Source organism: Monodon monoceros, unplaced genomic scaffold (assembly GCF_005190385.1).
Source record: "Monodon monoceros isolate NGI ecotype Baffin Bay Population unplaced genomic scaffold, NGI_Narwhal_1 Super_Scaffold_20, whole genome shotgun sequence".
NCBI lineage: Eukaryota > Metazoa > Chordata > Mammalia > Artiodactyla > Monodontidae > Monodon > Monodon monoceros.
The window spans coordinates 109366307-109393922 of record NW_021703777.1 but is presented as its reverse complement, the minus strand read 5'-3'; the positions used below and the strand labels follow the sequence as shown (position 1 = coordinate 109393922).

Here is a 27616-nt window from a genome sequence, read left to right as displayed (position 1 = left end):
CCCACATGCCGCGGAGCGGCTGGGCCCGTGAGCCATGGCCGCTGAGCCTGCATGACTGGAGCCTGTGCTCCACAATGCGAGAGGCCACAACAGTGAGAGGCCCATGTACCGCAAAAAAAACAAAACCAAAAAAACAAAACACAAAAAAACCCACCTAAGTATATATATTTTCTTAAATATCTTTTGATTACTCACTTTAAGTGTCCAAACTCTGAAAGATTATCTTAACATATCACATACCTTGTTTAGATTGAGTCAACATTATTATAGTAGGATATGCAACAAGTGTAGAAAGAAACTGATACTTCGGCCTTTCTTTCCGGTCATCTACTCAAATTAATTGTGCTTACTATCACATAATAAAATTTAAGTAAGTCATAGAAATGAATAATGCTGGAAAAGGGAACACTATTCTGAATCTGAATCTGGCAGTCCCTCCTCATGCTCCCTTCACATCTGCTGAGAATTAACACAAAATGCCTTAATACTTTCGCAGTTAGCTACTGAAACAGAGTTAAGAAAGCATTCAAGGTGAAATTAATAAAACTATTTTAAAAGCTGAAAATCTACAAACAGTAAACAGGATTGCTATGAAGAAAAGAGTTAAAGAAATTTAATTAATAACATGACAGAACCATTAAATTGTTTTTGAAAAGCAGAAGGCAGATGATGAAATTGCACTTAATTCTGAAGCAATTCAGATATAACCTATCATTCCTATTCCTTTCTGATAAGCATTTATAACATGTTTCTTACTTCCCCTCTTACAAAAAGGCTCAGCACAACCATTTATACATTCTAGTTGGTTTTAAACATTTGGTCATAACTGATAAAGAAGATCACACAATTTTTCCCTACCGTTTTTGTTGATCCACATCATATTGCTTTAGGCCAGAATCAGACAGTTCTAATACAGGATTTACAAATCCAGAATACTCAGAATTGCCATTATCATCCATTTCGGCACTAACAAAATCATTCTCCCACTCCAGCCCGTTGGAATCATCCGAGGCAGATGTAGGATTACTTCCAGTCTTCTTGCTGCTATACTTAAGTGCTGCCTGGAGAATGTCTTCCTCTGTTTTGGAACGTTCTCTCATTGGAAGCATTCGATTCATTCCTATTATATGGGCAGGGTTATTAGAAATCTCAGTAAAGATTTAAAGAGCTATATTAAAAGACAAACTATCAGACTTGATTTGTGAATTAACTTAAAAAGCCAGTCATACGGAAGCCTTTCTTAAGGGAAATGTTAGGGTATAATCCTACAGTGAACATTAATACTCAACAAAGGACAGTTTTATGCAACACTGGTAATCTAGTAAGATGAAATTTCTGAAGAGCCATAAGTAAAGCAGAATGCATGGAGGATTTCAATTGCTATTAGTCTTATACGGCCAAATTAGTGTGTCTGCAAAACTTCTTTCCTACCTAGATGACAATTTCATTTCTCAGAGATAATAGTAACTCTAATGATAACAATATACACATTTCCAGCACTTACTAGGTTCCAGTTAATGTTGTTTGCACTTGACATATATTAACTGATTTGATCCTCAACAACTCTATGAAGTTACCTACAGTACTATCATTATCCCCCATTCTGCAGTTGAGGAAACTAGGGCAGAAAGAGGAAAGTGATTTGCCCAAGGTCACATAGCAATAGAAGTAGTGGGGCAAGAAACAGATTCCATGCAGTTTGGCTTCAAAGTCTGTGCTCTTTTGCTAGTCTGACTCTAGTATAACAAAGTAGAGACATTTCTAGGGGAAACTGTTCTAGATCTAATTCTGAACAGAAAGAAATTGATCAGTAAAGTGAGCGTCAAAAATCTTCGAAGAAAAAAACATCGTTTTGGCAGAAGGAAGAGAGGGAGGACAGAAAAGAAATTTGAATTTGCAAGTGCAGAATCAACACTGCTAATAGAATTAAAATCTAGGAAAAGAGATTATAAGAGAATATCTCTAGACACACCCAATAATTTTGTTTTCTGAGCTTAAAGAATCAGATCCTACAATAATAAAAGAACATTTAAATCTAGGGACTTCCCTGGTGGTCCAGTGGTTAAGACTCCACGCTCTCAATGCAGGGGGCTGGGGTTCGATCCCTGGTCAGGGAACTAGATCTCACATGTTGCAACTAAAGATCCCGCATACCGCAACTAAGACCTGGTGCAGCCAAATAAATACATTTAAAAAAAATAAATAAATCTATCACTATTGTCTGTCACTCCCCCAAAATTGCACACTCAATCTAGCAAACGAAATCATCCTTATAGACACAATAAAAATATGAGCTGGAGACTAATATAAGTTTGTGGATTTGTATTTAATTGAATAATATGTCTAAAGGAAGCTGGATTAGACATTATCAGGTTTCTAGAGGGTTCTGTCTTCTACCTAGTTTAATAATTCTGTTATAATAATTTGAATAACAAACTTGAAAGTCATGTTATCTAAAAATTTGATTAGCATACAGCAAGGATGACAAATCAGGAATTAAAACACCTGAAAGGCTTTAGATCAAATTGAACAAGATGCTAAAATAAAAATAAATTTAAAATCTAGATTGGGATATAAATACACAATAACAAAAGTATAGGGTTGGGGAAACAGTGTTTAGCTGAGAAGACTTAAGTAAATTAACGCAATCTTTGCTAAAGTTATTCAGTTTCTTTATTGATAAAACAAATGGCTCAACTAGAGGATATCTAAGGTCTATTCCATCTCAAAATTCTATGAAATATTTGATATTGAATATTAAAAAAAATTAAAGTTCCATATTCTGTAACTGATTCTTCCTTTTGGGATTACCTATTTCTTAAAATGAAAATAAAGACTTGGGCCTTATTCAGTGAAATAGCTGAATATTTTTTTAAAAAATTAAAAAAAAAAGTCCACACTTAGCTATAATTTTGAGTACCTGCTATGTGCCACACTATGTACTGGGTGTTTTATATAAATTTTATTTACTCCTCCTAACATTCATGATTTAATTTGTTCAAATATTTATTGACTGTCTATTATGTGCCAAGCTTTTTTAGACCATCAGTATATAATAGTGAATTATCATTCTTCAAAGTAGGTTTATAATTCCCTTTTTATGATGAACTAACTGCAGTTTAGAGAGATTAAGAAACCTATCTAAAGTTCTATAGCTGGGAAGATATACCAGGTAAAATTCAAACTCATGTCTGTGTTATGGCTTTTGTACTACCAACAGAACTAACAAATTGCTTATTTATTATGAACCAAAAGTTAATTAAATTTTGGCTTTAGGTTGCTCACAAGCGGGCAGTAATTCCTACAGAGTAAAATGGGCTGGATTACAAAAACCTTAAAATGAGAAACAACATTTATTTTCTAAATCTCAAGAAACACTAAGAACTAAGCAACTTTCAGACTTCCCTGGTGGCACAGTGGTTGAGAATCTGCCTGTCAATACAGGGGACACGGGTTTGATCCCTGGTCCGGGAAGATCCCACACGCTGCCGAGCAACTAAGCCTGTGAACCACAACTACTGAGCCTGCACTCTAGAGCCCCTGTGCCACAGCTACTGAAGCCCGCGCACCTAGAGCCCGCGCTCCGCAACAAGAGAAGCCATTGCAATAAGAAGCCCATGCACCGCAACGAAGAGTAGCCCCCGCTCGCCGCAACTAGAGAAAAACCCATGCACAGCGACAAAGACCAATGAAGCCAAAAATAAAAACAATAAAAAAAAAAGAATTCAGAAACTTTCTAAACAATTTACAACAAATGACAAAATATAAGAGTCTAAGAAATTTTTACACTAATTTTTCAAGGCCTTGAATTCATTTCAGTTTAAATAAAGTAAAACACAAAGTAGATTTCTATAAATTAACACATATTAAATAAAAATATTCAGGTAGGGCTTCCCTGGTGGTGCAGTGGTTGAGAATCTGCCTGCTAATGCAGGGGACACAGGTTCGAGCCCTGGTCTGGGAGGATCCCACATGCTGCGGAGCAACTAGCCCCGTGAGCCACAATTACTGAGCCTGCGCATCTGGAGCCTGTGCTCCGCAACAAGAGAGGCCGCGATAGTGAGAGGTTGGTGCACCGCGATGAAGAGTGGCCCCCGCTTGCCGCAACTAGAGAAAGCCCTCGCACAGAAACGAAGAGCCAACACAGCCATAAATAAATAAATAAATATATAAAATTAAAAAAAAAAAAAGGCAAAATTCCTTTAAAAAATATTCAGGTAAAATTGTAAATATAAAATACCTTCTTCATCTTCCCATTCTAGATCTAAAGATGTGCTGTCATCATTTCCACTAGTTGATTTAGTTTTGGTCATTAAATCACAACTGCTTTCTGTATTTGGTGTCAAAACTGTGGCATCTGATGAGAGTCCTAGAATATACACCAAATACAATTAGATGTGGTGAGCTATACTCTTTTACTACAACCATTTATTTTGCAATAATTACCTCTCTTCAAATCATAACATCATAAAAAACAATTATTGAAATCATTACATTGGTAAGTTTCTGTTAGAAATAGTATAAAGGGCTTTTCCTGCTTTCTTTTTACTTTTTTTTTGCCATATAGCACAGTACACATGCAAATTTAAATGAATTATAAATTTTTAAAATATGATGAACTCGAGGCAGTATTTTTAATAGTCAATTACAAAAGGGGGCAAAAAAAATGAAAAACTAAAAATGATAAACGAAAAGCAGCCTATATTTTCAAAAGGAACCACTACTATTCTTTCATATCTGGGGAGCACAGGAGTTTTGACTTTTGAAACTTGGAGAAAAGATTAATCTTGTAATTTGTAGTAAGTAAAATAAATACACTTTTGTGTACCTACTTCCCTTTTCTGGGAGGAGGAGAGGTGAGAACAGAGTGGAAATGGAAAAAGGAATTCCTGATTCCCTATACATATCTACAGAAATAGCCTGAGGTTTTTCTTTGCTCCAACTCCTTTTATTTATTTTTAAAATTTATATTACTGAAGTATAGTTGATTTACAATGTTGTGTTAATTTCTGCTGTACAGCAAAGTGATTTAGTTAATACATATATATTCTTTTCCATTATGGTTTATTATGAGACATCGAATATAGTTCCCTGTGCTATACAGTAGGCCCTTGTTGTTTATCCATTCTATATATAATAGTTTGCATCTGCTAACCCCCAACTCCCAATCAATCCCTTCCCCTTCCCCCCTCCCCCAGCAACCATAAGTCTGTTCTCTGTATCTCTGAGTCTGTTCCTGTTTCTCCAACTCCTTTTTAAAAAGGAAAGATAAAATTGTATAATTAAGGACTAGTTAATTGACTTATTTGGGCAACATAAATTGAAGGGCAGAAAGTTCTTCTAGAAAAACAGAGCCAGGATCTTCAATTATCTGTTTAACATGGCATAAAGTAACCTTAAAATGAACGCAGATATTTTAAAAGACTTACTACTACTTCGAAATACTTCATACTGTGACTTTATATTTCTCAAACAAGATTCAAAGTCATCTTCTGGTTCTGAACTGTAATAAAAGTGAAATAATTTTTTTTTATATATTCATAGTAGATACAACATAATTCATGCTTAAGTTAAATGATGGCATTTTGGTTTGAAAAGGTCTATCCCATACAAATTCATAATTGCTGTACAATTAGAATAACCTAGTCAAAACAGGTCTTACTTTTCCTAATGCTAGCAATAAACTGAAAAATAATAAGATTTTGGTTAGTCTTGAAGTCAAAATCCAAAGCTTAGCCATAAGTCTAACTTGTAATTTACAATAATGAAGCATGAACAATTTTCTTTGAGTGAGTAGGAAATACTCCTGGAAATGTGACATTGAAATGTATCTTCTAAAAAATGATCACATAGGGACTTCCTTGGCGGTTCAGTGATTAAGACTCCTTGCTCCCAATGCAGGGGGCACAGGTTTGATCCCTGATCGGGGAACTAAGGTCCCGCATGCCCCATGGCACAGCCAAAAAAAGATCACACATAAACTTTATTATAAGAAAAGAGAGGAGCTAAGGAAAACACAAACAACCAAGGCATAAACAATTTATCCAAAGGCATTCAGTGTGCTATTGCATCATATTCTGTATGAAAGATGTGACCACTCTTAAGAATGCAATAAAGTCAATTTAAAATAAATGATGATCATTTTCCAACATAAAGAAACAAATGTTCTCAGTATTCTTACAAGTGTCTTCAAGAAGCAATCATTTTTTATGCAACATATACACATGAATATGTATATAACCATCCAGACGTGTACTGTGTTCTCTTTGGAAATAATATTTTCTACCACAAAGGGAAGAAGTATATTTCACTATTTACCTTTGATATTCTCCACTGTTTGAAGGATGGTATTGCTGCAAAACTCTCTGTCTTTCTTGCTTTGGAAACATAATGCAACACAAAATCACTCTGTTGTAAAATTATGTTTTTTAACACTATTCATGCAATGCCAAAAAGTGTTATTTTCTAGTTTCGGGGAAAAAAAAACTTTAAAAGTTATTCCACTGAAGTTTTTCTTTCCTTAAATTAATCACTGTTCACTTCTATATCCTCTTATTCATGGGTAGAATTTCTCACAATTTTTCAGTGTATAATCCTTAAGTGGTCAGAATATTCATACTGTTATTAAAAAATAACTTTAAAAGTATATATTGGTATATCTGACTTCCTTATTACACCTAAGAACTTCTAATAACTGGAAAGATGAGGGGTAAGAAAGTAATAGTTAAAACAGTATATGAAGTTCTATTCTGGGTGAAATAAGTAGCAATTAAACAAAAAATCTAAAAGACCGGGCTGGCTTGACTCAGAAATAATAAAAACAGAGGATTTAGAAAACCTGTCAGAGTTATGGCTCTGACAGTTATTACTGTATGTCCCTGGCATGTCCTTTATTTTCTGTTTCTTCATCTGTAAATTACAGATGGCTATAATACTGTCCTAGCAAATTCATACGGCTACTGTTAAAATCAAATGAATTTGCATGCATCTGTGTATCTTTGTGTCAGCATATGTGTACAGACTGCTATGTGTTCCTATATCAATATTTATTCAAGGAAGAAAAAACTCAGGAACTCAGATTTTGCATATGGAATCATTTTAGTCTTTAAAAGGTAAGCAGCAGAGAATTTATTATAGCAAAAAGAGATGTCTAAATTATAACCAGAAAAATACTTTCCTTTCTTAGTAGAAGGTGAGTTAATTTTTAAACTTTCCCATTACTTAGAAGTTAGTAAAAAATAAAAATAAAAGATACTCCCTCACATAATCTAATTAATCTGTTGAAACACCAAAAAAAAAAAAAGAGAGAGAGAGATGAAGAGCACGGGTCCCATAGAAATCACACAGAAAATGATACATGATTTTTTAGTTCATCTAAGTTACAATAATTATGTGACATAATCCTTGTACTACACTTCAGTTAACACCGCAGTAGAGTTCACACAGGCAAAAGATGGAGGAAGATACTAAATAGAAAAGTGGCTAAGCAGTGCTTGAATTCTGGCTCTGCCATTTATTAGCTGTAGGATCTTAAGTTACTTAACATCTCTGTCCCTTGGTTTCATCGCTTATAAAATGGGGATTAAAAACACTACCTTTCTCCTAGGATTGTTGTGACGATTAAACAAGGTAAAACATGTAAACTAATCAGAACAGTTACTGACACTTAGCCAGGGCTCCATAAATGTCTATTATTAATAGCTGTCTGGCATTATAACAATGCCATGTTTGAATACAGCATGGTAAGATATGATAAATCTGTTGTTTTTTCTGATACTACATCAAAGATTCCCAAGACCCAAACTCCCAATCTCCCAAAGACACAAGTATAAAGATGAGAAATACAGAGTATTCCTATGGGGCAAAATCGCTCAGCTTACCCAATTTTAGGAAGTATAAGAAAGTCTAGCAGTTCAAGAAATTGTTAAAAAAAAAAAAACCTCACAAAATAAACTAAAAAATGCTGCAGAAATGATATTTAAAGGTTAGTTTTGCAATGTTTCATCTAAGAGTATATTTATTTTTCCAAAAGAATGCTGAATTTTGGAAAAGTATAAAGTTCATTTTTGGGATAAACAAGAATTAGCTTCTGGTAATTTAAAGCTAAACAGCACTCAGTAACAAGCATATAATTTGATGTTATTTCTAGCTGTTAAAGACCAACTAATTTCCCTTTAAAATTCCTAAGAGTATAGGAATAAATACATTTGTTGTTAAACAAGAAGCCCTTGATTCTAGGGGGAAAAAGTCCCAACTAACATTTGTCAAAGAAAATCAGGAGAAAAGCAGCCCTAATATATGTCAGGGTCTTTTCCCCTCACCTCCAAGAGCTTTTGCTGCTTTGCTGCCCTGGCTGCTTCACGCTGTGCAGCGTATAAAGCTTCTTCTTCTAGTCTTAACTTCTCTTCTTGTAAGGCTAACTGTACATGAACAAAACAATAAGGATTAACAAAAATCAGAACCTGTCTAACTGCTCTAAAAATAAAATGTTTCTATTTATAAAATAAAAAATAAATTATTAAAAAAATAACTGAGCTCTACAAAGCATAATAGAATTAAATTTCTGTGATTTCTCAATTTCTCTTTTTACAAAATAATTCAAATGATATCAAACATGTTACAGAATTCTCTAGAAGCTGAATTATAAAGTAGACCATCTAGTTTGCATAAATACAAAACTGTTTCTTTCCTTAGAATATGCAGTGATCTTCATTCTCAACAATCGTTCCAATGCCGATCACCCTGATTAGTTTCATGGTTTGGGCCCTCCTTAGTCCAAGGTCTTTAAAACTAAGGTCAATCATATCACTGTCTACCAAAGTGAAGTAAGCTTTCACAAAGTTCATGGTGCATTGATACACATGTCCTGTATTTTATTACCATCAAGTTATTAAAAAATTACTTCCAAATTTAAGTTCCTGCCATTCATAATAGCATACGAACTGCTTTAATGATAATCTACAGCAAGTCAAATCAAATTTAAAAATCAAATTTCAACACAATATTTTTCTTTAGCCTAATATTAGCATTTATTGTGTAGCTTAAGTTAATGCTGTTGAAATCACTAATTGGTACTAAACAGACTATTTTTAAATGTATAATGGAATACGACTAATTCCATTTAGTTTAGTGAATGCAAAACTATAATTACAGGCCACCTCTGTAAATATATTAAAGTAAATATAACATTTATGATTGTTAGAAGTACTTGGTTCACTTACTAAGAATAAATAAATCCAAGACAAAATAAAAGATTTAAAAAAATAAACCACTTATTGTGAAACAGAGTAATTAGTTTTAAACACAAAGGTGCATGTATCTTGCCAGAGTCCCTACTTGTGAATTCAGAAATTATTTTCAGAAGAATGTATTCTCTTCACTTATTGGCAGCATATGATTTCTGATAAATTGAACCAAACTAAACCAAATTATTATAGGCTGGAATAATTTTTTAACTTTTAACTCATTTTCACCTCTATATATCTAAATTTAGGTCCAATGACCGTTCACATGCAATATATTATTTAATGACATCTTTCCCATATAAACAGAGACTTTATGATAATATATACTTAAGCAACATAAGACTATTTACCTCCTTTTGGATTTTCATATCAAGATCTTTCTGTTTTTCAACAATAGAATCATAATGCTTCTCTCTTAGGTCAACAATTTCTTCCTCAGTAAGAGGCCTACAGAGAAAAATAAGGCAGAAAAAGAAAGAAAAGGAAAAAAAAAGTGCTGATGAGTCCAAGTTAAATAAAATACTCATAAAATCAGTGAAATTATGAAATTTTACTGTCAAAAACGTATTAAAGCAATTTGATGCTATGATTTCAATTGTTAGAGTAAAAACTCATACATTCTAATACTTGTTATAATTTGGTATATAAGATGATATACTATCAGAGTACCACTTTTTAGCCCTAAAATCAACTTTAAAGAAATGTGGACTCCCTTTACTTTGGCTCTTCAGCCATCTGACTATATCCCAAAATGTTCATCATAAAATATAAACTTCAGTATACTATACTCTGATCTCAGACCTCATATCATTTTGGAACTCTTAACTCTCATACCCACTGCCCTATTTATCCTGCTCAATCCCTCTAACCACCCCAGGCCCTTGATCCTCCCTTTTCTCTCAGTTTATCGATCCTGATCATCTTCTGGCTTTACTTCACTTACAACCAGTGTGGACTCTGTGGCAAATCTGAAGTACTTTCTTACCCACATACTCGCCTTCCTGCACACCTGTCATTATGCCTTATTCACCCAGATTACTCATTCTCTGACCTTGGATCATTTCCATGATTAGCTCTTTCTGCTGAGAGCTGTGAGAGAAAATCCTACATGTTTGGCCCTCTGCCCCTAGCAATAACCCTTTACTTATACATGGCCAACCCCCTCTCACATCCTATGCTAACTACTTCAAAATCTTCACAAACACACTCCTTAAGTTCTTCATTCAAACTCTCTTCTCTTAGAAGTCAATTTCACCCCACTCTGAGACATGATGAGCATGTCTCCAACCATCAAATCCCTCAACTTCTTGCCAGTCCTCCTCTCACCTAAGTCTATCCTCCCTACTCTTCCCTCCTTCCTCTAAAGAGGTGGTATTCCCTAATTTGTTCAAGGTCACCTGTCACACTTATACTTGATTCATTCATCACTGATGCTACCCCACACCACCTTCACTCCAGAGAATTCTGTGGGACATTGCTCCATCAATTACTACCTCTTTTCTTCAGTCTACTCTTTTTGTCTGTTTTCACCTCTCTTCCTTGTGAAGATTGGAAGAAAGGAAGGAAAGAAAGGAAGAAGGAAAAACTTTCATTTGACCTATATCTATCTCTAACTACTGCTCCCTCTCTCCTTCCCATTTCAGCCAAAATGTCTGAAATTAAAAGTTTATTGATAGCACATCTAGCACTTACTATGTGTCAGGTTCTTTTCTATGCGCTTTACATATATTGACTAATTTTAATTCTCAAAACAACCCTGTAAGGTAGATACAGAGATCATACATATGAGGGAAATGAGATGAAGACAGATTATGTCCAAGTAAGTCATATAGTATATGGCAAAGCTAGAACCTGAACCCAAGTAGTCTAGCTCCTTGTTCCTAACAACTGTTTCTCTTCCATGTCCTTACTTCCCATTCTCTCATCAACTCACGACAGTCTGCATCTGCTTTCATCACTCTACTAACTCTAACAAAGGTAATTAATTAATGGCCTCTATGTTGCCAAACATGAGACAGTTTAAGTCCTTATTATATTTCTTCAGTTTCATATGGCAATGCTGACCATTCCCTCCATTCCATCTGTCAGTCTGTCTCTACCTCCTCCCTTGGCTTTCTATGCTCTCCTGGTTCTTTTTGCCCACTGCTTCTTGGCTATCTTCTGAATCCTCTTCTAGTGTCTGCCTATTCAGTCTTCAGACCAACTGCTCTCTCTCCATGCTCCAATCACCCCACTTCCTCCCCCTTCCCCAACTTCAGGTCTTGATAATTATCATGGTTATAACCAGCCATGTATAAGGTAATGTCTCCTACTTTTGTTCCTTTAGCCCTAACTTCTGCCTAGGGCTTTTTGTTTGTTTGTTTTTTGAGGTATTACTTATATAAAATAAAAAACATGATTAGTAAAACAAGTTTTAGAATGTCATAAGGAAGCAAAAGGGGGATAGAGTTTTACAAATTCAAAGAAATATACTTATCAATATTAATATATTAAATAGTTTTTTAAAACTAGAATATACATAACAACTTACGTTCAGTAGGAAAGCACTTAGGCACTTATGTAGATTAAATTCTTTAATGTTCAAAACAACCTTTTGAGATATTGCCTCAATCTTATGAAAGAGAAAACCAAGGTCCTGAAATGTAAACTGTTCAATGCCTCAAAGCAAGCAAATGACAGAGCCTGGATTTTTAGAGAGCTTCTTACAGTTCACATAGAAGTCATTTGTTTTATTAAAAAAAAAAAAAGCCTTACCTATGATTGCTTCCTGGGCTTTCCCCCTGTGCAAGAATTAATTAAACAATTATACAAATTTCACTAGCTGAATTCTATTTAAGGCAAGCCAATAAAATTTTTATTTAATCAAAATATTTTCTGCTTATCTATTTTACCTTGGTAATAAATTTCATTATTAAAAGTGTTTTAAACAAAAAGCTTTAACATTTTACTATTTCTCAAAGGCAAAATTTAGTTTACTATCTATCTTAATTATATAACAACCAATTGTTGGACATTTCTTAAATTTTTATAACAAATATTTACTCTACTCCAAATAACCTTCTGGGTTCAAGATGGTACTAGACAACATATTCTCTATGTTCTCATCATTTACAATTGATCTTCATTATTAGCAGATTCCAGGTTTGAAAATTCACCAATGAGTTAAAATTTACTTGCAACATCAAAACCAATGCTCCCCTCACTCTTATGGTCATTCATGGGCATACACAGAGCAGCAAAAAATCTGGCTGCCTGACATACACATTCCCAGTTGAAGTAGAAGGTGATGCTCTGCCTTCCTGTTTCAGCACTCTTACTGTGCCCTCTTTGCAGCCTATGCAGTATCACTTTTTGCATTTTTGTTCCTGATTTCGCTGTTTAAAATGACCCCCATGTGTAGTGCTGAAGTGCTGTCTATTGTTCCTAATCCTAAGAAGGTGTGACATGCCTACATGTGCCTACACATACATGTGTTAGATAAGCTTCATTCAGGCATGAATTATTAGTGCTGTTGGTAGTGAGTTCAAAGTTAATGAATCAATAATATACACTAAAATAAGGTGTCAAACAGAAACATAAAACAAGGTTATATATTGATCAGTTGATGAAAATGTTGTGATCAGAAGCCTGTAGGAAGCTAATTCTGTATTTCCCCAGGAGTAATATTCCAGTATCCACTAATTCAGTATTCACGGCAACTTCATAGAATGTAACTACCACAGATAACGAGACTGCTTTTGTTCTCTTTCCTGGGATTCTGAAATTACCTATAGTTCTTTCCTCCAAAGCAAACTGTAACTACTTTCAAGACTGATTTGGATTTATGCATTTCTTACACATTTGTGCTATTCACATCTCACAATTAAAATATATGACTAAGTAACAGCAGAAATAAAATTTCAAATGGTCCAAATTAACTTAGGAAAAAGCACTACAAAGCAGGATGTGACATTCAACTAAACCAAACATTAACTATGACATGAGAGAGGAAAAGACTGGTTAGCAAAACAAACAAACAAACAAACTCAAACCAAACAAAACGCACCTTAGGAAAACACTTGGAATCACACATTCTTTTAAAGAGCTGTATGATGGGGGGGATGAACTATATTGAAGGTTAACAGAAATCTTACATTTAGTACTTGTCAGAAACTTTAAAAATATCATGTTAAGTGTTTGTTTAAAAAAATACACAAAATTAATGTTACTTCTGAAAAGGGAAAGAAACAAGATTCTATGAAACACTAAAATATTTGGGAGAAATTTTACTGGGAAGCAAAAGGCTAAGGCAGGTCCTCAAATATATTCTACCAGATAATAATAAATATGTATTACTACTTTAAAAACAGATTTATACCCAAATTAATTTGGGAAATGCTAAATTGGACAAGTTTAAATAATTTTCTTTAACAGTTCTTTAACAATTTCTCTAATAATTCTTCCCAGAACCTTTAATATGCCAATTTACACTCTGAGACTAGTATTCTATACACACTCTGGGAAATGCTGGGCTAAAGAATAATTTAAATTTGGTTTAATACATTTTTCTCTTTCCTTAGAAAACAAAAATGATGAAGAAAAAAAAAACTTGCAATGCTCTTCTAGTCAAATTCACTTTAGAGGTGTGGAAAGTAGGCCCAAGGCAGGTTAAATAATTTACACAAACTCATATAATTAGTTTAGCAAAGTTGGAAATTAACACACAAACTAAAACTCTTCTAACTATACCAGTGCATAAGAAATATATACCATATTTCACTAATTTTAAAATGTACTTTTTTTTTTTTCCATTTTAACATTTCTGTACTTGGGATGCATCTTAAAATTGATTTTTAGATGAGGTGAAATACAAAAATCAACAGAAAGAATAACTTATAAAAAAGATAATGGCTAAAGTCAGAAAGTGATTGCAGAACAAACATGTATAAATTCTACCCTCAGAAATCTATAAAAACTATGGTCAAACAATGGGTCTACTCTGGATTGTTGAGGAATTTTACCTTACGTAAGATGGCAAGATGTTAGAAATATCTTTTTTTAAAGTTCCTCAAGTTCTACAGAATACTTTAAAAACCCGTTTTATATATATGTATACATATACACACACACACATAATATATAACTGATGTATGAAACTATAATATATATGTAGTATATATAGTATTATATATGTTAAATAATAGAAAATTCTGAATAATTTGCTAATATAAATTAGTAAAAGAAGGAAACGATAAGGGACTAAAAAGTAAAAATAACAACTAAGAAGTAAAAATTCTAAAATAAAAGAATATAATAAAAATTAAAAAAATAATTGTCAGAACTTATGAGATGACTAATGAGAACAAATATGGATTTTATACTGCTGTGAAAATACTTACTTCATCACTTTCTACTAGATTCTCAAACTGAAACAACAAGAAAGTGAGTGTTAGGATGAATATTTGTCTAAGGTACATATCTCACAAAAAATTATATGGTGGAGTTGCTCAAAATCAACTTGCTGTTTTGATTCTGCCACACCTCTACTAGGGCAGACCAATGATCTGTTTCTAGAATCACTGGCTACTATAAGCCACTATAATTGATAGAAGTGTACCCTCTCGCTCAGTTGTACAGGGCAGAAAAAAGACAAAAACAAACAAAAAATCCCACCACTTCTTAAGTAGAAATAACAATTCTACTAGAAGAATGGGATCTTAATCTTTTGCAAACTTGTTCTCCCCATTCATGCTTCCCCCACCACTCCAATTCTCTCCCTATTCACTAGCTATCTAATATTAAAATATAAAGAGTCCATACTAAATTTAGGTACAGAGCCTTCCCCTTACTTAAAAAAAAGTGTCTCTCCTGCTGTTCCGAAGGTAGTTTTATTCAATCAGATTTACGACTCTACTTACCTCTATAGTTAAGTGCTCACCTCTTGAGCATGTTCTAAAATACTTGGATCTGGGAAGAAAAACAGGAAAACAACTTTAAAAATTACAATCAATCCTAAAACTGAGTTAATATAGTGGCATAAAAACATTTCCTCAAAAGCGACTTTAAATTCTCCAATGTATAGTATCTTATATTTACAAAAAGGAACCACTAAACTTACATAAGAATATAAACACTCCAGGTTTTTAAACTTAGTTGTAGGTTTAAAAGTGTTTAGTCAACCAATATTTTTCTATTGGTTCTAATATTTACTATACCTGTAATAATAAGTTAATTTACTATATTCACTACATAGAACAGAATACAATTAAATTTAAAATTTTATCTCATTATTTTTACTGTATCAAGAAAAATATCTTGTTAAAGTACTGCTGTGTTAAATAATGTGTAAGAGCATGTTCCCAATTTTGTTAAACATTTGCAAAACAACAAAAATCTAAAAAAGATATATGCCAATATGCTAAGAATAGTTATCTCTAGATGGTGGGATCATATATGTTTATATAAAGCTTAGGTACTTTTTATTCTCATCCCATGCCTGCACAAATAAAAGAAAATGAAAAACAATATACATCACATATACATCTACCAAATAATCCATTACATTAATTTTTTCAACTAGGGTGAAATATTGACTTTAATTTTAATTTCTCTTCACAATGTATACATATAACAAATAACCACAATTTATACTTTAAATGTCTTACAATTTTGACAGTTATACCTCAATAAAGCTGAAATTTAAAAATTCTAGTTATTATCTTCTGTTCCTACTAGTGAAACTTACATGTAGTCAAATAAGCATCTCCTTTGTTATATCTGCTCCAAAGATATCACCACATTCTATTAACTATATGTCCTCTAAATATTATAGTATGAAAGCTGGTACAGGACAGAGCCCCTCAAGCTCCTTTACTACTGGAAGTACCAGGAAATTTTAAGACTTTCACTTATAATGTGGATCCTGTTATTGCTGCCTAAATTGATGGCATAGAAGACCCCCCATCCTCCCATGGGGATCCAGAATCACACTGTGGGTTCCTAATGTGTCAGGACTCTTGAACAAAAACCACCCCTTTGAGAGATGGGAAGAATCCTGGGGTTAGGACAGGTCAGAATGCTTTGTATTATGTTTGTATGTGTGCAGAGGTGGCGGATGGGCTTAGTAAAAGAGAATGGTATATTATCATGACTAAGTTTTTATTACCATAAAGAATAAAAAAAGCAATTTTTCCTGTACAATCTTTATTTGCTAACAGATGCAAAGCAGTTTTATTGCCCATTAAGAGATCATTGGTAAAAACGGAACATTTGGTATTGTCATCCCATAGGTCTAATAATTCATGGCACATATCCAATATAAATAAAATACCCCAATTCTCTAGGCATCTAGTGCTCCCATTCTTTTATTTTCCCTATTTCTCAAATAAAAACAGAAATGAGTTGAGCCTTCCAGTAGCACTGTGTTCTGGCATTAGGATTCATTCATAAAGTGCTATACGCTCTCCCTCAGCAACCATCACTCTCTTCCCTGAATGAAGAGTTTGTCTCTGATTAATCTATTTCCTCTTCCAGGCTTACTGAATGATATAACTGAATAGTAAAATAAAGTTTATTAATACCAAGCATCCCAGTATAAGCCGTCAGTGTGACTTCACTGCTGAAGCAAAGCCTGAAGCTAAGACTGTCTCAATACAAACCAAGGGAAGTAACTGTTGCACTACACTTACATTAGACGGCAGAGTACTGTGTTCTGTCCCAATTTTACACAGATATATAGCTAACTTCAGTAGAAGCCCAAGGTGTTGGCTGTTGTAAATGTCTATCTTTTCTGTCCACTCTCTCCACATCTAACTATGGTGAGGACAATCATGCTCTTGCATGACCCTGACTCCCTGATTATCTGACCAACCTAGATCATAGCCATCCCCCAGACTTCATTTGATTGGTTCAGGGTTATACAGAAACTGAGCAGACATATACCCTCCTGAGAGCTCTAGGGAGCTGCTAGGGGTTATACTTCTGACAACCTGCAAAGAGGAATGAAATCAATTGAAAGAGTGTTCTGACAGTGTTGAAGTCATTCCTAAGGACCAGTTGCATCCCTGCCCTGCCCATAGTTTCCTTAGTACTTGACAAACTTAGTATCCTTATAAGAAATTCTACCTTTTGCCTATGATAGTTTGATTTGGGTTTCTGTCCCCATAACCAAAGTCCTGTCTAATAAGTAAACAAGAGTCTAAGAGATAGAATGGCAAAAGGGCAAATTAAAAAAATAGCAAAAAAAATTTTAATGGAAAGAAAACAAAAAAGCAAAATAAGTTTGGAAGAAAATTTAAGCTTTCCTTTTAGGACAGATTAGATTGAGACCTTATTACTCACAAAGGGCACATACTGACTCCTACTACCATAAATGCTAAGATTATATTGATAGATTAAAGTAATATGCAATTTGGCAAACTCAGGGGTAACATGATTAGAAGAGCTTTATCCTGGAATTTATCTGAAAAGAAACTTTGTGATACACATTTTAAAAGTAATTAGAAAGCCAGTTTTTGAAAGTATCCTTTCAGATTTCAGAGTGCTCTCCATTACTTAAGCAGTAAATGAAAGAAACTGAAACTAAAATCTTTCTGTATTATTGGATTCTTAAAAGCCTAACACATTTCGAATGTGACTTTTTCAGTATTTCCCATTATAAACTGTCCTGACAGGAATAAAGATGCAGACGTAGAGAATGGACTTGAGGACACAAGGAAGGGGAATGGTAAGCTGGGAAGAAGTGAGAGAGTGGCATGGACTTACATATACTACCAAATGTAAAATTGATAGCTAGTGGGAAGTAGTCGCATAGCACCGGGAGATCAGCTCAGTGCTTTGTGACCACCTAGAGGGTGGGATAGGGAGGGTGGGAGGGAGACACAAGAGGGAGGAGATATGGGGATATATGTATAGCTGATTCACTTTGTTATACAGCAGAAACTAACACACCACTGTAAAAAAAAAAAAAAAAAACTGTCCTGATATTTTGTATTTTCTTTTTAAAAAATTTTTTAACATCTTTATTGGAGTATAATTGCTTTACAATGGTGTGTTAGTTGCTCTCCAAAGCCATCCATGGACATTCCTTTATACACAATCCTTATGCCCCTGAGAGCTGTCTCTAAGTAATGTAAGCTTCTATATAACCATTCTACTATTGCTGACGATGTGAAAGTAGACTCAAATATGTAAAGGATATTAAAAAGGTAGAAAAGATAGGCTATCATACTCTGAATGATCGTGGCATGTAAAGGAATTTGTAAAAGGTTGAAAGTAAAGAGGTACAAAAGTGGCAATTCTTGCATATATATTTATTTGTCAATGTTGTGAAGGCAGATATCAAGACAATCTTTTATTAAGGATAAAATCAGTCCCATCAAGAATAGAATGAAAATGCAGTTTTTTATGCTTCTACATGTTATTATGGAAAGCAGGCAAATACTCATAACAAAGTGACTTAAGTAAAAGATAACTAAAAAATCCTCATAAATCCTACATTGTTATTGGTCCTTTTCTTCATATTCTCCTGTATAGTATCTGTTAAAATAACCGTCTTTCTTTATATCTTCTGTTTGACATTATAAAAAAATAATGAAGAACCATGGTAAACTGTTCCACAGTCTATTAAAAATTAAAAGCTTCCCAAGACTCTTCTTTTCTAGACAAAAATTGGAAAGGTTACAAATAGAAGCCTGGCAAAAACTATTACATTGAAGATGATGGACACATTGTTTTTCAATTAGTACCAAATACTTCAGTGAAGATTTAAGCATTCAGATCTCAAGGGATGATCCATCAACAGATTTTCCAGGTAGAACAGCATCAACATAGGTGGTAATAATAAAGTAATAATATTTACTGTTAAATAAGCCCCTCCCTAATGAAGGCAAATTTAGGAAGACTGGATGTTCAAAACATTTATTGTGTTCCTTGGAAGAGACAAATTTTCCTGTTAAACATGTTGAAGATGGAAAACATGTCAAAAAGAGTCACTGTCCTTTAAGAGGAGCCTGATTTAGAGGAGACCAACAACTAGAAGGGATCTTAGAGGTCTTTTAGTTCTTTCTCGTTCATCCTCTGCAGTCTGTGAGCAGCATCTGAAATTGTTGACCACCTTCTTCTTTCAGAAACTGTTGCCACTTATGTGGCTATGATTTTGAATGTTCTAATTTTTCTTACTTCCCTGGATAACTGAATGACAGTCATAGCTATGTATTTATATTTAAAGTACAGAAGTGAGTAAAAAATTGACCCACGTACCCAGGAGGTTTACAGTCTAATGGGGTAGACACACAGGTAAATTAACAACTACCATGCTCTGAAAGGGATACGTTCAGATGAAGAGCATCAAAAATCAGCTGAAGGAGAAGGAATTAGCCAGGCCCCCAAGTAGTGGAAAGGAATGTTTCAGGGAGCAGCAGCTACCAAAGGCAAAGGGGAATGAAAAGATCAAGACTGCATACATTAATTCTGTCAACAAGTATTTACTAAACATCTACTACATACTATGCACATAACTTGGAGCTGTGTATTCAATGGTAAGCAAAATAGGCATGAACTTGTTCCTTTACACTGAGAGCGGAAGACAGACATTAACCAAATAATGACACTATTTCCGGTATAATTATAACCTGAGGAAGTGATGAGAGGATAAGGAAGATGGTTCCATCATGGTGTGAGAACTCATCCCCTGAGGGTAGGAAACAGATTGGGAAGACTTCTGTGGGAAATAATCCTTGAGCTGGCACCTAAAAGATGAGTAGGAGTTATGTAACTAAAAAGGGAAGAAACTGATTCAAGGAAGAGTGTGGCACAAATGAGGCAGAAAAAAAAAAAAAAAGGCAAGGAATAGATAATGTGAGGTCTTGAAAGCTACATTAAATATTTCAGTCTTTATCCTAGAAGTGTGGTAAACCACTGAAGAAAATGGTAGGGGACATTCAGAACTTGACAACACAGATTTGGAGGATGAGTGAAAGGGAGGAGTTTATTATGATTCGCAGGTTCATGGCTTTGGTAACCGTATATTATTTTACTACTCACAAAGTAGGACACAAAGTAGTAAAAATGGTTCGGGCTTTAAAAAAATGAAGAAAAGGAGTAAAGAACTGTGAGCAGGAAAGAAAGATGAGCTCAACTTTAAAAAACCGAATTTGAGGTTATGTTTGATACCCAAGGGGAAATACTCAGTAGGCAATTAAGATATTCAGGGCTCAGGCTGAGATGACTGAGCTCATTAGTACTCAGGTAGTAGGTAAGGTCATGTGTTTTCCTGCCATCACCCAGGGAAAGTACATTAAGGAAGGAAAATATATTAAGGAAGAACAGAGTGAGATTCAGAACACAGCCCTGGGGAGTCTTCAAGGTACAGCACAGAATGTTCAGGAAATTCATATCCATGTAAGTCTGCTACTGTTTTCCTTCCTAACTTCTGAGATTTCAAGAGAAATATCTTATGCTTGTATATTTCTCAAAGCTGACAAACATGCAGAAAACAAACTGAATCATTCAATAATAACTACTGATTAGTACACTTTAGCAATGTACATTATGATAAAATATCTAAAATTCTCATTCTCTATACGGTCTCTTTAAAAAGTAAGTCAACATAAAACTGGTAGGATATATATTTAACTATGTGAGTGATGCCAAAGTTAGGGAATTACCTTGAGGAAAAAAAAAGGAGAAAATACTGTTTTCTAGATTTTACAAGTTCATTTAGGAAAACAGAAACAGGTATAGTCCAACTGGTATACAGGCCATTGGGGATGTACCAAGTGAAAGAATGGCAGAGAATCCTTTCACTAATTCCCCCCGCCTGTGCTGCCACGCTATGTGCACAAGGAGTAAAATCTACAATTTTAGTGCTACGCTGTAAGGAAAATATAATTAGAAAATGCAATTAGGCTGGTAAAATAGATTAAGGTTAAGTTATCTTATCAGGGGTCTGAACTTCATACTACTCTGAATTGGAGGGTTATCATTTATCAAAAAAGTTAAAATACTAAGGTTTATGAATGAGTTAAGTTTTTTGAAATTAGAATAGAGTCATTGTTTTCCTTTTAATGTTATTCTGATTTGTATTCTGACATGATTTTCTGAATGAGAGAACAAAGAGTGAGATCATACTCTTTACCCAAATGCAGAACTGCATATAATCCTGAGTATTCAGATGGACATTATGTTGCATGTTTGAATGCTATGCAACTCATCATCTGTCACAGAAGGAAAAAAAGGTTGAACAACTTAGCTGTAGGAAATAGTTGGCAGATGGAAATTGTTAAGCAAGGGAATGGCATGATCCAGTGTGGGTTTTAGAAAGCTTAATTCTACTGATAGGAAGGGGAGATGGCATGAAGCGTAGAGATACAACAGGGAGAGCAATGTGAAAGACAAAGTTTAAGGAAGAAGCACAGAGGAAGGAAACAGGTTCAGTATGTATTAAGGAAAGACTGAATAGCTGATTAGTGAGGACTATAAAGTTGGTAGTACAGAGACTGTGAACAGAGCTGTTAAGGGAGTCCCTAATCCCTGATTAGGGAATACATGAAGCAGAGGAAGAAAAAATCTAGGGGAAAAGGAAATGCACTATTTCAGATATTTAATGGGACACAAATATTAAATATTAGATACTTTAGATAAGTTGATTTGAGGAGCTTTGGTACATCTAAGTATATCTCTTCAATAGGCAACTGAAAATACAGTGCTGAACCTCTGAAAAGAAGTCTGTTCAGAAGACATGAGATTTGGAAGTGGTGGTGGTTGAAACCATAGGAGTGGATGAAATTAAGGGAACTACATAAAGAAAAGACAGAGAAAAATTCCATATTTAATGGGTAGAGAGAGTAAATATAGTCAGGACAGGAACAGGAAAATAAAAAGATAAAAGCAATGTTGCAGAGGTCAAGTGCATAGTTTCAAGAAAAGGAAGACAGCTTATCACACAGAATAAAGAGCCAAGTTGTGGAGATATATGCATAAGATCTCCCAGTGACAAAGTACAAGATAATGCACAGAGAGATAGAGCAACTAAATGTTTATAATATTTATGTTTAATAAAATGTTTATAATGTTTAATACAAAACCATGAGATATTAGTGGTTAAGGGTAAAGGCTCTCAGTTCAGAGGGACCTGGGCTGCAATCTCAGCTCTGCTATCTTAGGCAAGTTAAACTTTCTAAGCTTCAATTTTCAACCTACAGTGTATATAATAGTACTCACCTTCCTCACAGAATTGTGGTGAGGAATAAATGAGATAGTGTAAAATACTTAGGAACAGTGCCTGGAACACAGGAAGTAATCATATGTTGGAAGCTATTATTAAAATCATTATTTACCAGTAAAGAAAACAGCAAATCATTGTAAATTATTGTCTGAAGGCAACTTTGCTGCTGCAGCCAAAAAGGCCAACAAATGTTAAATATCAAGAGAGATATAAAACCTGAGCATACTTTCATATAAACCTACAGTACATCTTAACTGGAACCACTACGTGCAATTATATGGTAAGATAGAAATAGGAATTAAAATACAACACAACAAAACTTAATTGGACCTTCAGTTTGAGAAAGAAAAAATTAAGAACACGATAAGTGTCTATACAAAAGATTTCTCGTACTACCCAAAAAGAAGGAGAGCTGACCAGCAGATGGAGCCCTCTAGAATGTGTGGTAGGCAAAACTCCCTGGAGTGAAAAAGGATGACTCATTAGGATGCCTAAATGTTATTCCTTGAAGATATTTAACTCCCTCTGCTTTAACCATCAAATAACTTTATTAGTAGCAAGGTTTCTGACATACCTTAACACTGATATTGATATTCTGACTAGTCTACATATTCTAGAATATAAAATACCAGAATTCTCTAATATGTTATAAATTTAAAAATAGGTAATTCTGGTTTTGAAATTGGATAGTGAAAAGTGAGTGATCTGACTCTGAGCTACCCCTGGGAAATCTACAAGGCTAAGAAATCAGGCCCTGGATTATAACGTACCCTTGTGAGGCCCAGCTTAAAGCAGCCTAAGAAAGCTCAGGATTCTTCCACCTACGGTCACTACGTTGACAAAATATAAATCAAGTTTTTCAGATTGCTCCTCAACTTTTTTGCCCTTAGATGAACTACTAGTTAAGTACCTAGACCTATAACCGAAAGAAAATCAGAACTACCAGGTGATTAAAAAAAAGCAACTACTAACATGAGAGGTAAAGTTTAACCTTATTCTGTAAACAACAATGAACTATAACCACCTTCCTCTCTGCATGTTTATTAGAAGCTCCTAAAATGAATATAAAACAATAAGTTAATCAGAAGATTCAAGTAACTGACTGTCCAAACCTACATTTATGGACTAAAACAAAAGGATGGATATCATTATTATATTGTTTTAGATGACAGTGTCCACAACCCACAGACTCTCACTGCCGCAATAGAACTTGTTTGTTCGTTTTGCCCACAGCCAGAAGAGTACAGATCCAGCTATTATGCTTTTATGACACATCTACAGACAATTAACACTCACAATGATTCACTGATTTTCCCCTCACCCTTCCCTATGCTGTCAAGTTCATGTGCTCAGGGAGTAAAACCTGTAATTTTAATGCTATACTCTAAGGAAAACATTTTCAGTTTGTAAAATCACCATGAAAGAACAAAACCCCAAAATCCCAGACACCAAACAATGTACCCCAAAGTGAAATATAAATGATTTTTGCTTACCTAATTTGAATATAAGATCCTATTTTTAGTTATTCTACAATACAACTACAAATGAACAAACAAAAATATTAACAAAGCCAAAGATTCTGTGGCACCTAGTCCTTAGGCAAGCCTATTTAAGCAGCTTGACTATTATGAGTACCTACGAATAAAAATTAGAAGTAACTTAGATGACTTTTGCTGACAAGATAGAAGAGCTGCCATGTTCCCCTGTAACAGTAATAACCCTTAAGTCAGGAAAACCAAAATACTAAAACTAGGCACAAAGTCTTCAAGTCCTTACTTTTCCATTCAAGGGACACTTAGTGTAAAACCCTAACTACTCTGCATCAGAGAGGTCACACAGTGCCTGATGAACGAATGAGTGACTCATATAATATCTACATCGCCAAAAGACCCAAATGATAAATCATTTGTTTTCAGTATGTGTATGTTGAACATCTTATTACCTAATGATGTTGGTTAAATGGGACAGATGGTGAAAACTTAGCAATCTGTTTCAGAAAGTGCAAAATTAATGTCTTATTCCTTACATAAAGTGGTGTGGTTCAGATTTTCAATTCTAAGTTTGAATTCCTGGGAAATATTTAACAACAACAACAAAGCCAATTTCCAAGGAATTTAAGTTTTTCACTACCTTATGAAATAAAAACACAAAAATGGAATAATTACAAAATTCTATTATTCTATGGATGGTGTGGGTAGAAAAACCTAGGCATATCCCAGATTTAATCGAGAGAACTTCAGAAGGACTGTGATTTCCCTAGTGTTACAGAGCTTGTGGGTAGCAATCAGGGTATGGCATTCCCCTCGAAATTCCAAAAAATAAATATGAAAAAGCTACACACTGCTCCTCTTGTTATTAACATTAAGAATCCGAATGCCCAGTGGAAACCCGGCAATTCGCAAGTATCAAGGAAGTGCTCAATGTCTGAAACCTTATTTCACTCCAGCATCCAAATGACTTCTACTAAAAAATCTCTCAGAGACATCAACTTTTTGGAAGAGAGTCTCCACCTGCTCTGTCAGAGCCAAAGAGAGAATCAAACACATAGCTACTACCAGCTTTAGCAATAAACCAAGCTCAACGTAGGGAATGCTCGGGTCGCCGTGGATCCTGTTCTACTGACCATTCGTGTGAGCGTGCCCCGTGCTTCCTAGAGATGATGCCTCCCGTCACTCTTTCCCCGCGTGATAGCGCGCCCAGCGAGAATCTCGCTCGGAGGCGGCAAGAGCGACACCCCGCCCCCTTCTCTACCTCTTTCCCAGGGCCTCCACTACGACAACCCGCTCGACGCCTGTTCAGCTGTGAGGGTACCGGGGCTCCCAGCCTCCTCTAAGCCATTGGGGAAGTGAAAGGGGTTCCCCGCCAGGGGCCGAATAGGAGGAGCCAGCGAGCGCCGGGCCCCTCCCCCCGGGGGCTTACCCTCCGCCTCCGCCTACTCGCTGCAGCCGCCCAGCTTCCTTGCGGAGGAGTCCGAGGCACTGCGTCCAGCAGCAGTTCCCCATTGCATGCCGCCCAGGTGCCGCCGCTTCTCCTCCTCCTCCAGCTCAAAGCCCAAACCCAGACCCGTCAGCCGCATCCGCGCGGCACGAGCCGAATGGGGGTTCGGGGACCGAGGGCGGGCCGGCCGGAGCGCGGCGGAGTGAGAGGCTAGGGCGGCGGGAGGGACAGGCGCTCGGAACAAAGGCAGCGGTTACTCCAGCGGCCGCCGAGTGGCCGCTGTGCGAGGGAGGAGGGCCGGGCAGCGGGCTCTAGACTCCCTCGTTGTCCTCATGGCCCCTCGCTCGCCTCAGATCCCCAAGCTCAGATCCAGTGACCGCCTCCTGGCGCCGAAAGAGGCCAGTCTCCGCGAGTCGCGCGCCCAGGCCCCGCCCTCCGGCGCGCCCAGGCCGGCGCGGAGCTACCGTCTCCGCCACACCCCCAGGCTTTCCCGGGCCCCAATAGGTCGTTCCCTCGGCTGCCCCGCCTCCTCCGGCGACTGGCCTTACGTCACTTCCGCCAACTCTTGGGTACGCATCTCAATTCGTGGGTGTGGGTGTTTGTTTTGTTGGATCTTGACCTGACTAGGAAATCTTTTTTCCTTGCAGTTTCCCGCCTCTGGGTCCCAAGCGTCTCCGGTGTCACACTATCAAGGCTCAATTTTCGAACTTTGTACCAAAGCCTTGTGAGCGGCTTACCTAGAGCCCCGGGCCAGGAGTCACCAGGTGTGAAGGGGGCACTTCTCTGTGAGGTGTGTGCTTAGGTTTTGTTTATATTACACCATAAGTGGCAAATAGAGTCAGGGAACTGACTGTGGTTGTTTTGAAGCACTAAGAATTTTTTCTCTCTCGTCTGTAATTTGCGTTTCAGTCTCCATACTGTCAACATTGTAGGGAAGTTTATAAACAGTGCCCTACTGGCCTTATTTGTTCTGTTTAGAATCGAACCGTCAGATAATTTCGGAGGAGCGGTTGGGGTCCAGAGGAAATATGTTAGAGGGCTAAGGTTTTTCAGGGACACCAGCCTTGCCAGTCCAAGCGTGCTTCCCAGAACAGTAGTAGGTGGGAAGAGACAGCTACTCTGATGCGACTTGGTTTGCGGCACCCTCCTCAAGTGCTCCTTTAAAACTAGGTTTTTTTCTGTGGTTGGCCTTAAAATCGGGTGTAAGTCATGGCTTAGTAAACGCCTGGTCTAGTGGATAGGATGTTTTAATTACTAACTAACCAGACATGCCAATTTTTAGGAATATTTTTACATTTTAGAAAATTGTTATTAATGATAACATATTCTTTGACCTCATTTTCTTGCTTCCTGAATTCTATTCCGACGTGGGTTTCAACCTTAGCCCTGCTACTTCACTAATTTTGATTTTATTTTGGTCTTAGTCTTTTTTCATAATCAAGTGTATAGGGATATATTTGGCCCAAGAGTCTGCCATCAGTGAATGTTGGCGGAATAACTTCCTGAATAGTGACTGTATTTTCTTTTCCCGTTTCAGCCCCTGAAATCAAGCAAATATATTTGTGAAATAGTCTTTAAAATTTAACTCTACATGTTTAAAGCAACTGGAATTTCTATTCCAGTTGGAATTTCTATTCCAATGGAATTTCCATTCTATGGAATACTAGTCAGCAACAAAAAAGAACATATTATTGATACACACACTTTAAATGAATCTGCAGGAAATTATACTGAATGGATACAGTATCACTTTCTCAACCCTACATTTGGGCATGGGTATGAAATCAGTAAAGACAATAGACAAGTGTAACACAGCTGAAGAATTCATTTATATGGCAGTTGCCCAGGCAGAATATTAAGTTAACCAGTAAGAGACACAAATCGATTATTTACAATGATGGGCACTTAATGTCAGCCTTCTAGAGAGACCCCATGTGCCCACCTTCCAGGTAATAGGACCTTTCTCTGTCTTCCCCATCCCTTTCAAAGTTCCTTTCTCTCTCGTAGTTTATCCTGAAGTCAAAGCAAGAGTTTTTCTTGTAGATGCTCTGGAGTCCATCAGGATACAGTCTATACCTTGAACTGTCTTTTGGATTATGTGGTTCCAAATTGGAATCTCTCTTCGCTCAGAACTCCCTCTGTATTGACTATTAATCACTTTTTGTTCTTTTGAGATTGGTTGCTACCATCGTGCTGTTTTGGGGGTTAAGGGTTCCCTGCTGGGGAAGAA

General features: G+C 35.9%; 1 protein-coding gene across 1 annotated transcript; it reads right to left on the bottom strand.

Annotated features, from left to right (window-relative positions):
- Positions 1-56: 56 nt before the first annotated feature.
- On the bottom strand, positions 57-25805 carry AP1AR (adaptor related protein complex 1 associated regulatory protein). Its single transcript, XM_029235853.1, has 10 exons — positions 25369-25805; positions 15143-15191; positions 14624-14650; positions 12000-12025; positions 9596-9692; positions 8322-8420; positions 6319-6377; positions 5430-5503; positions 4241-4369; positions 57-1120 (listed from the first exon to the last, which is right to left on the bottom strand). The coding sequence occupies exons 1-10, from the start codon at positions 25449-25451 to the stop codon at positions 855-857; spliced, it is 909 nt and encodes a 302-aa protein (XP_029091686.1). The 5' UTR covers positions 25452-25805; the 3' UTR covers positions 57-854.
- Between the last annotated feature and the right edge of the window lie 1811 nt (positions 25806-27616).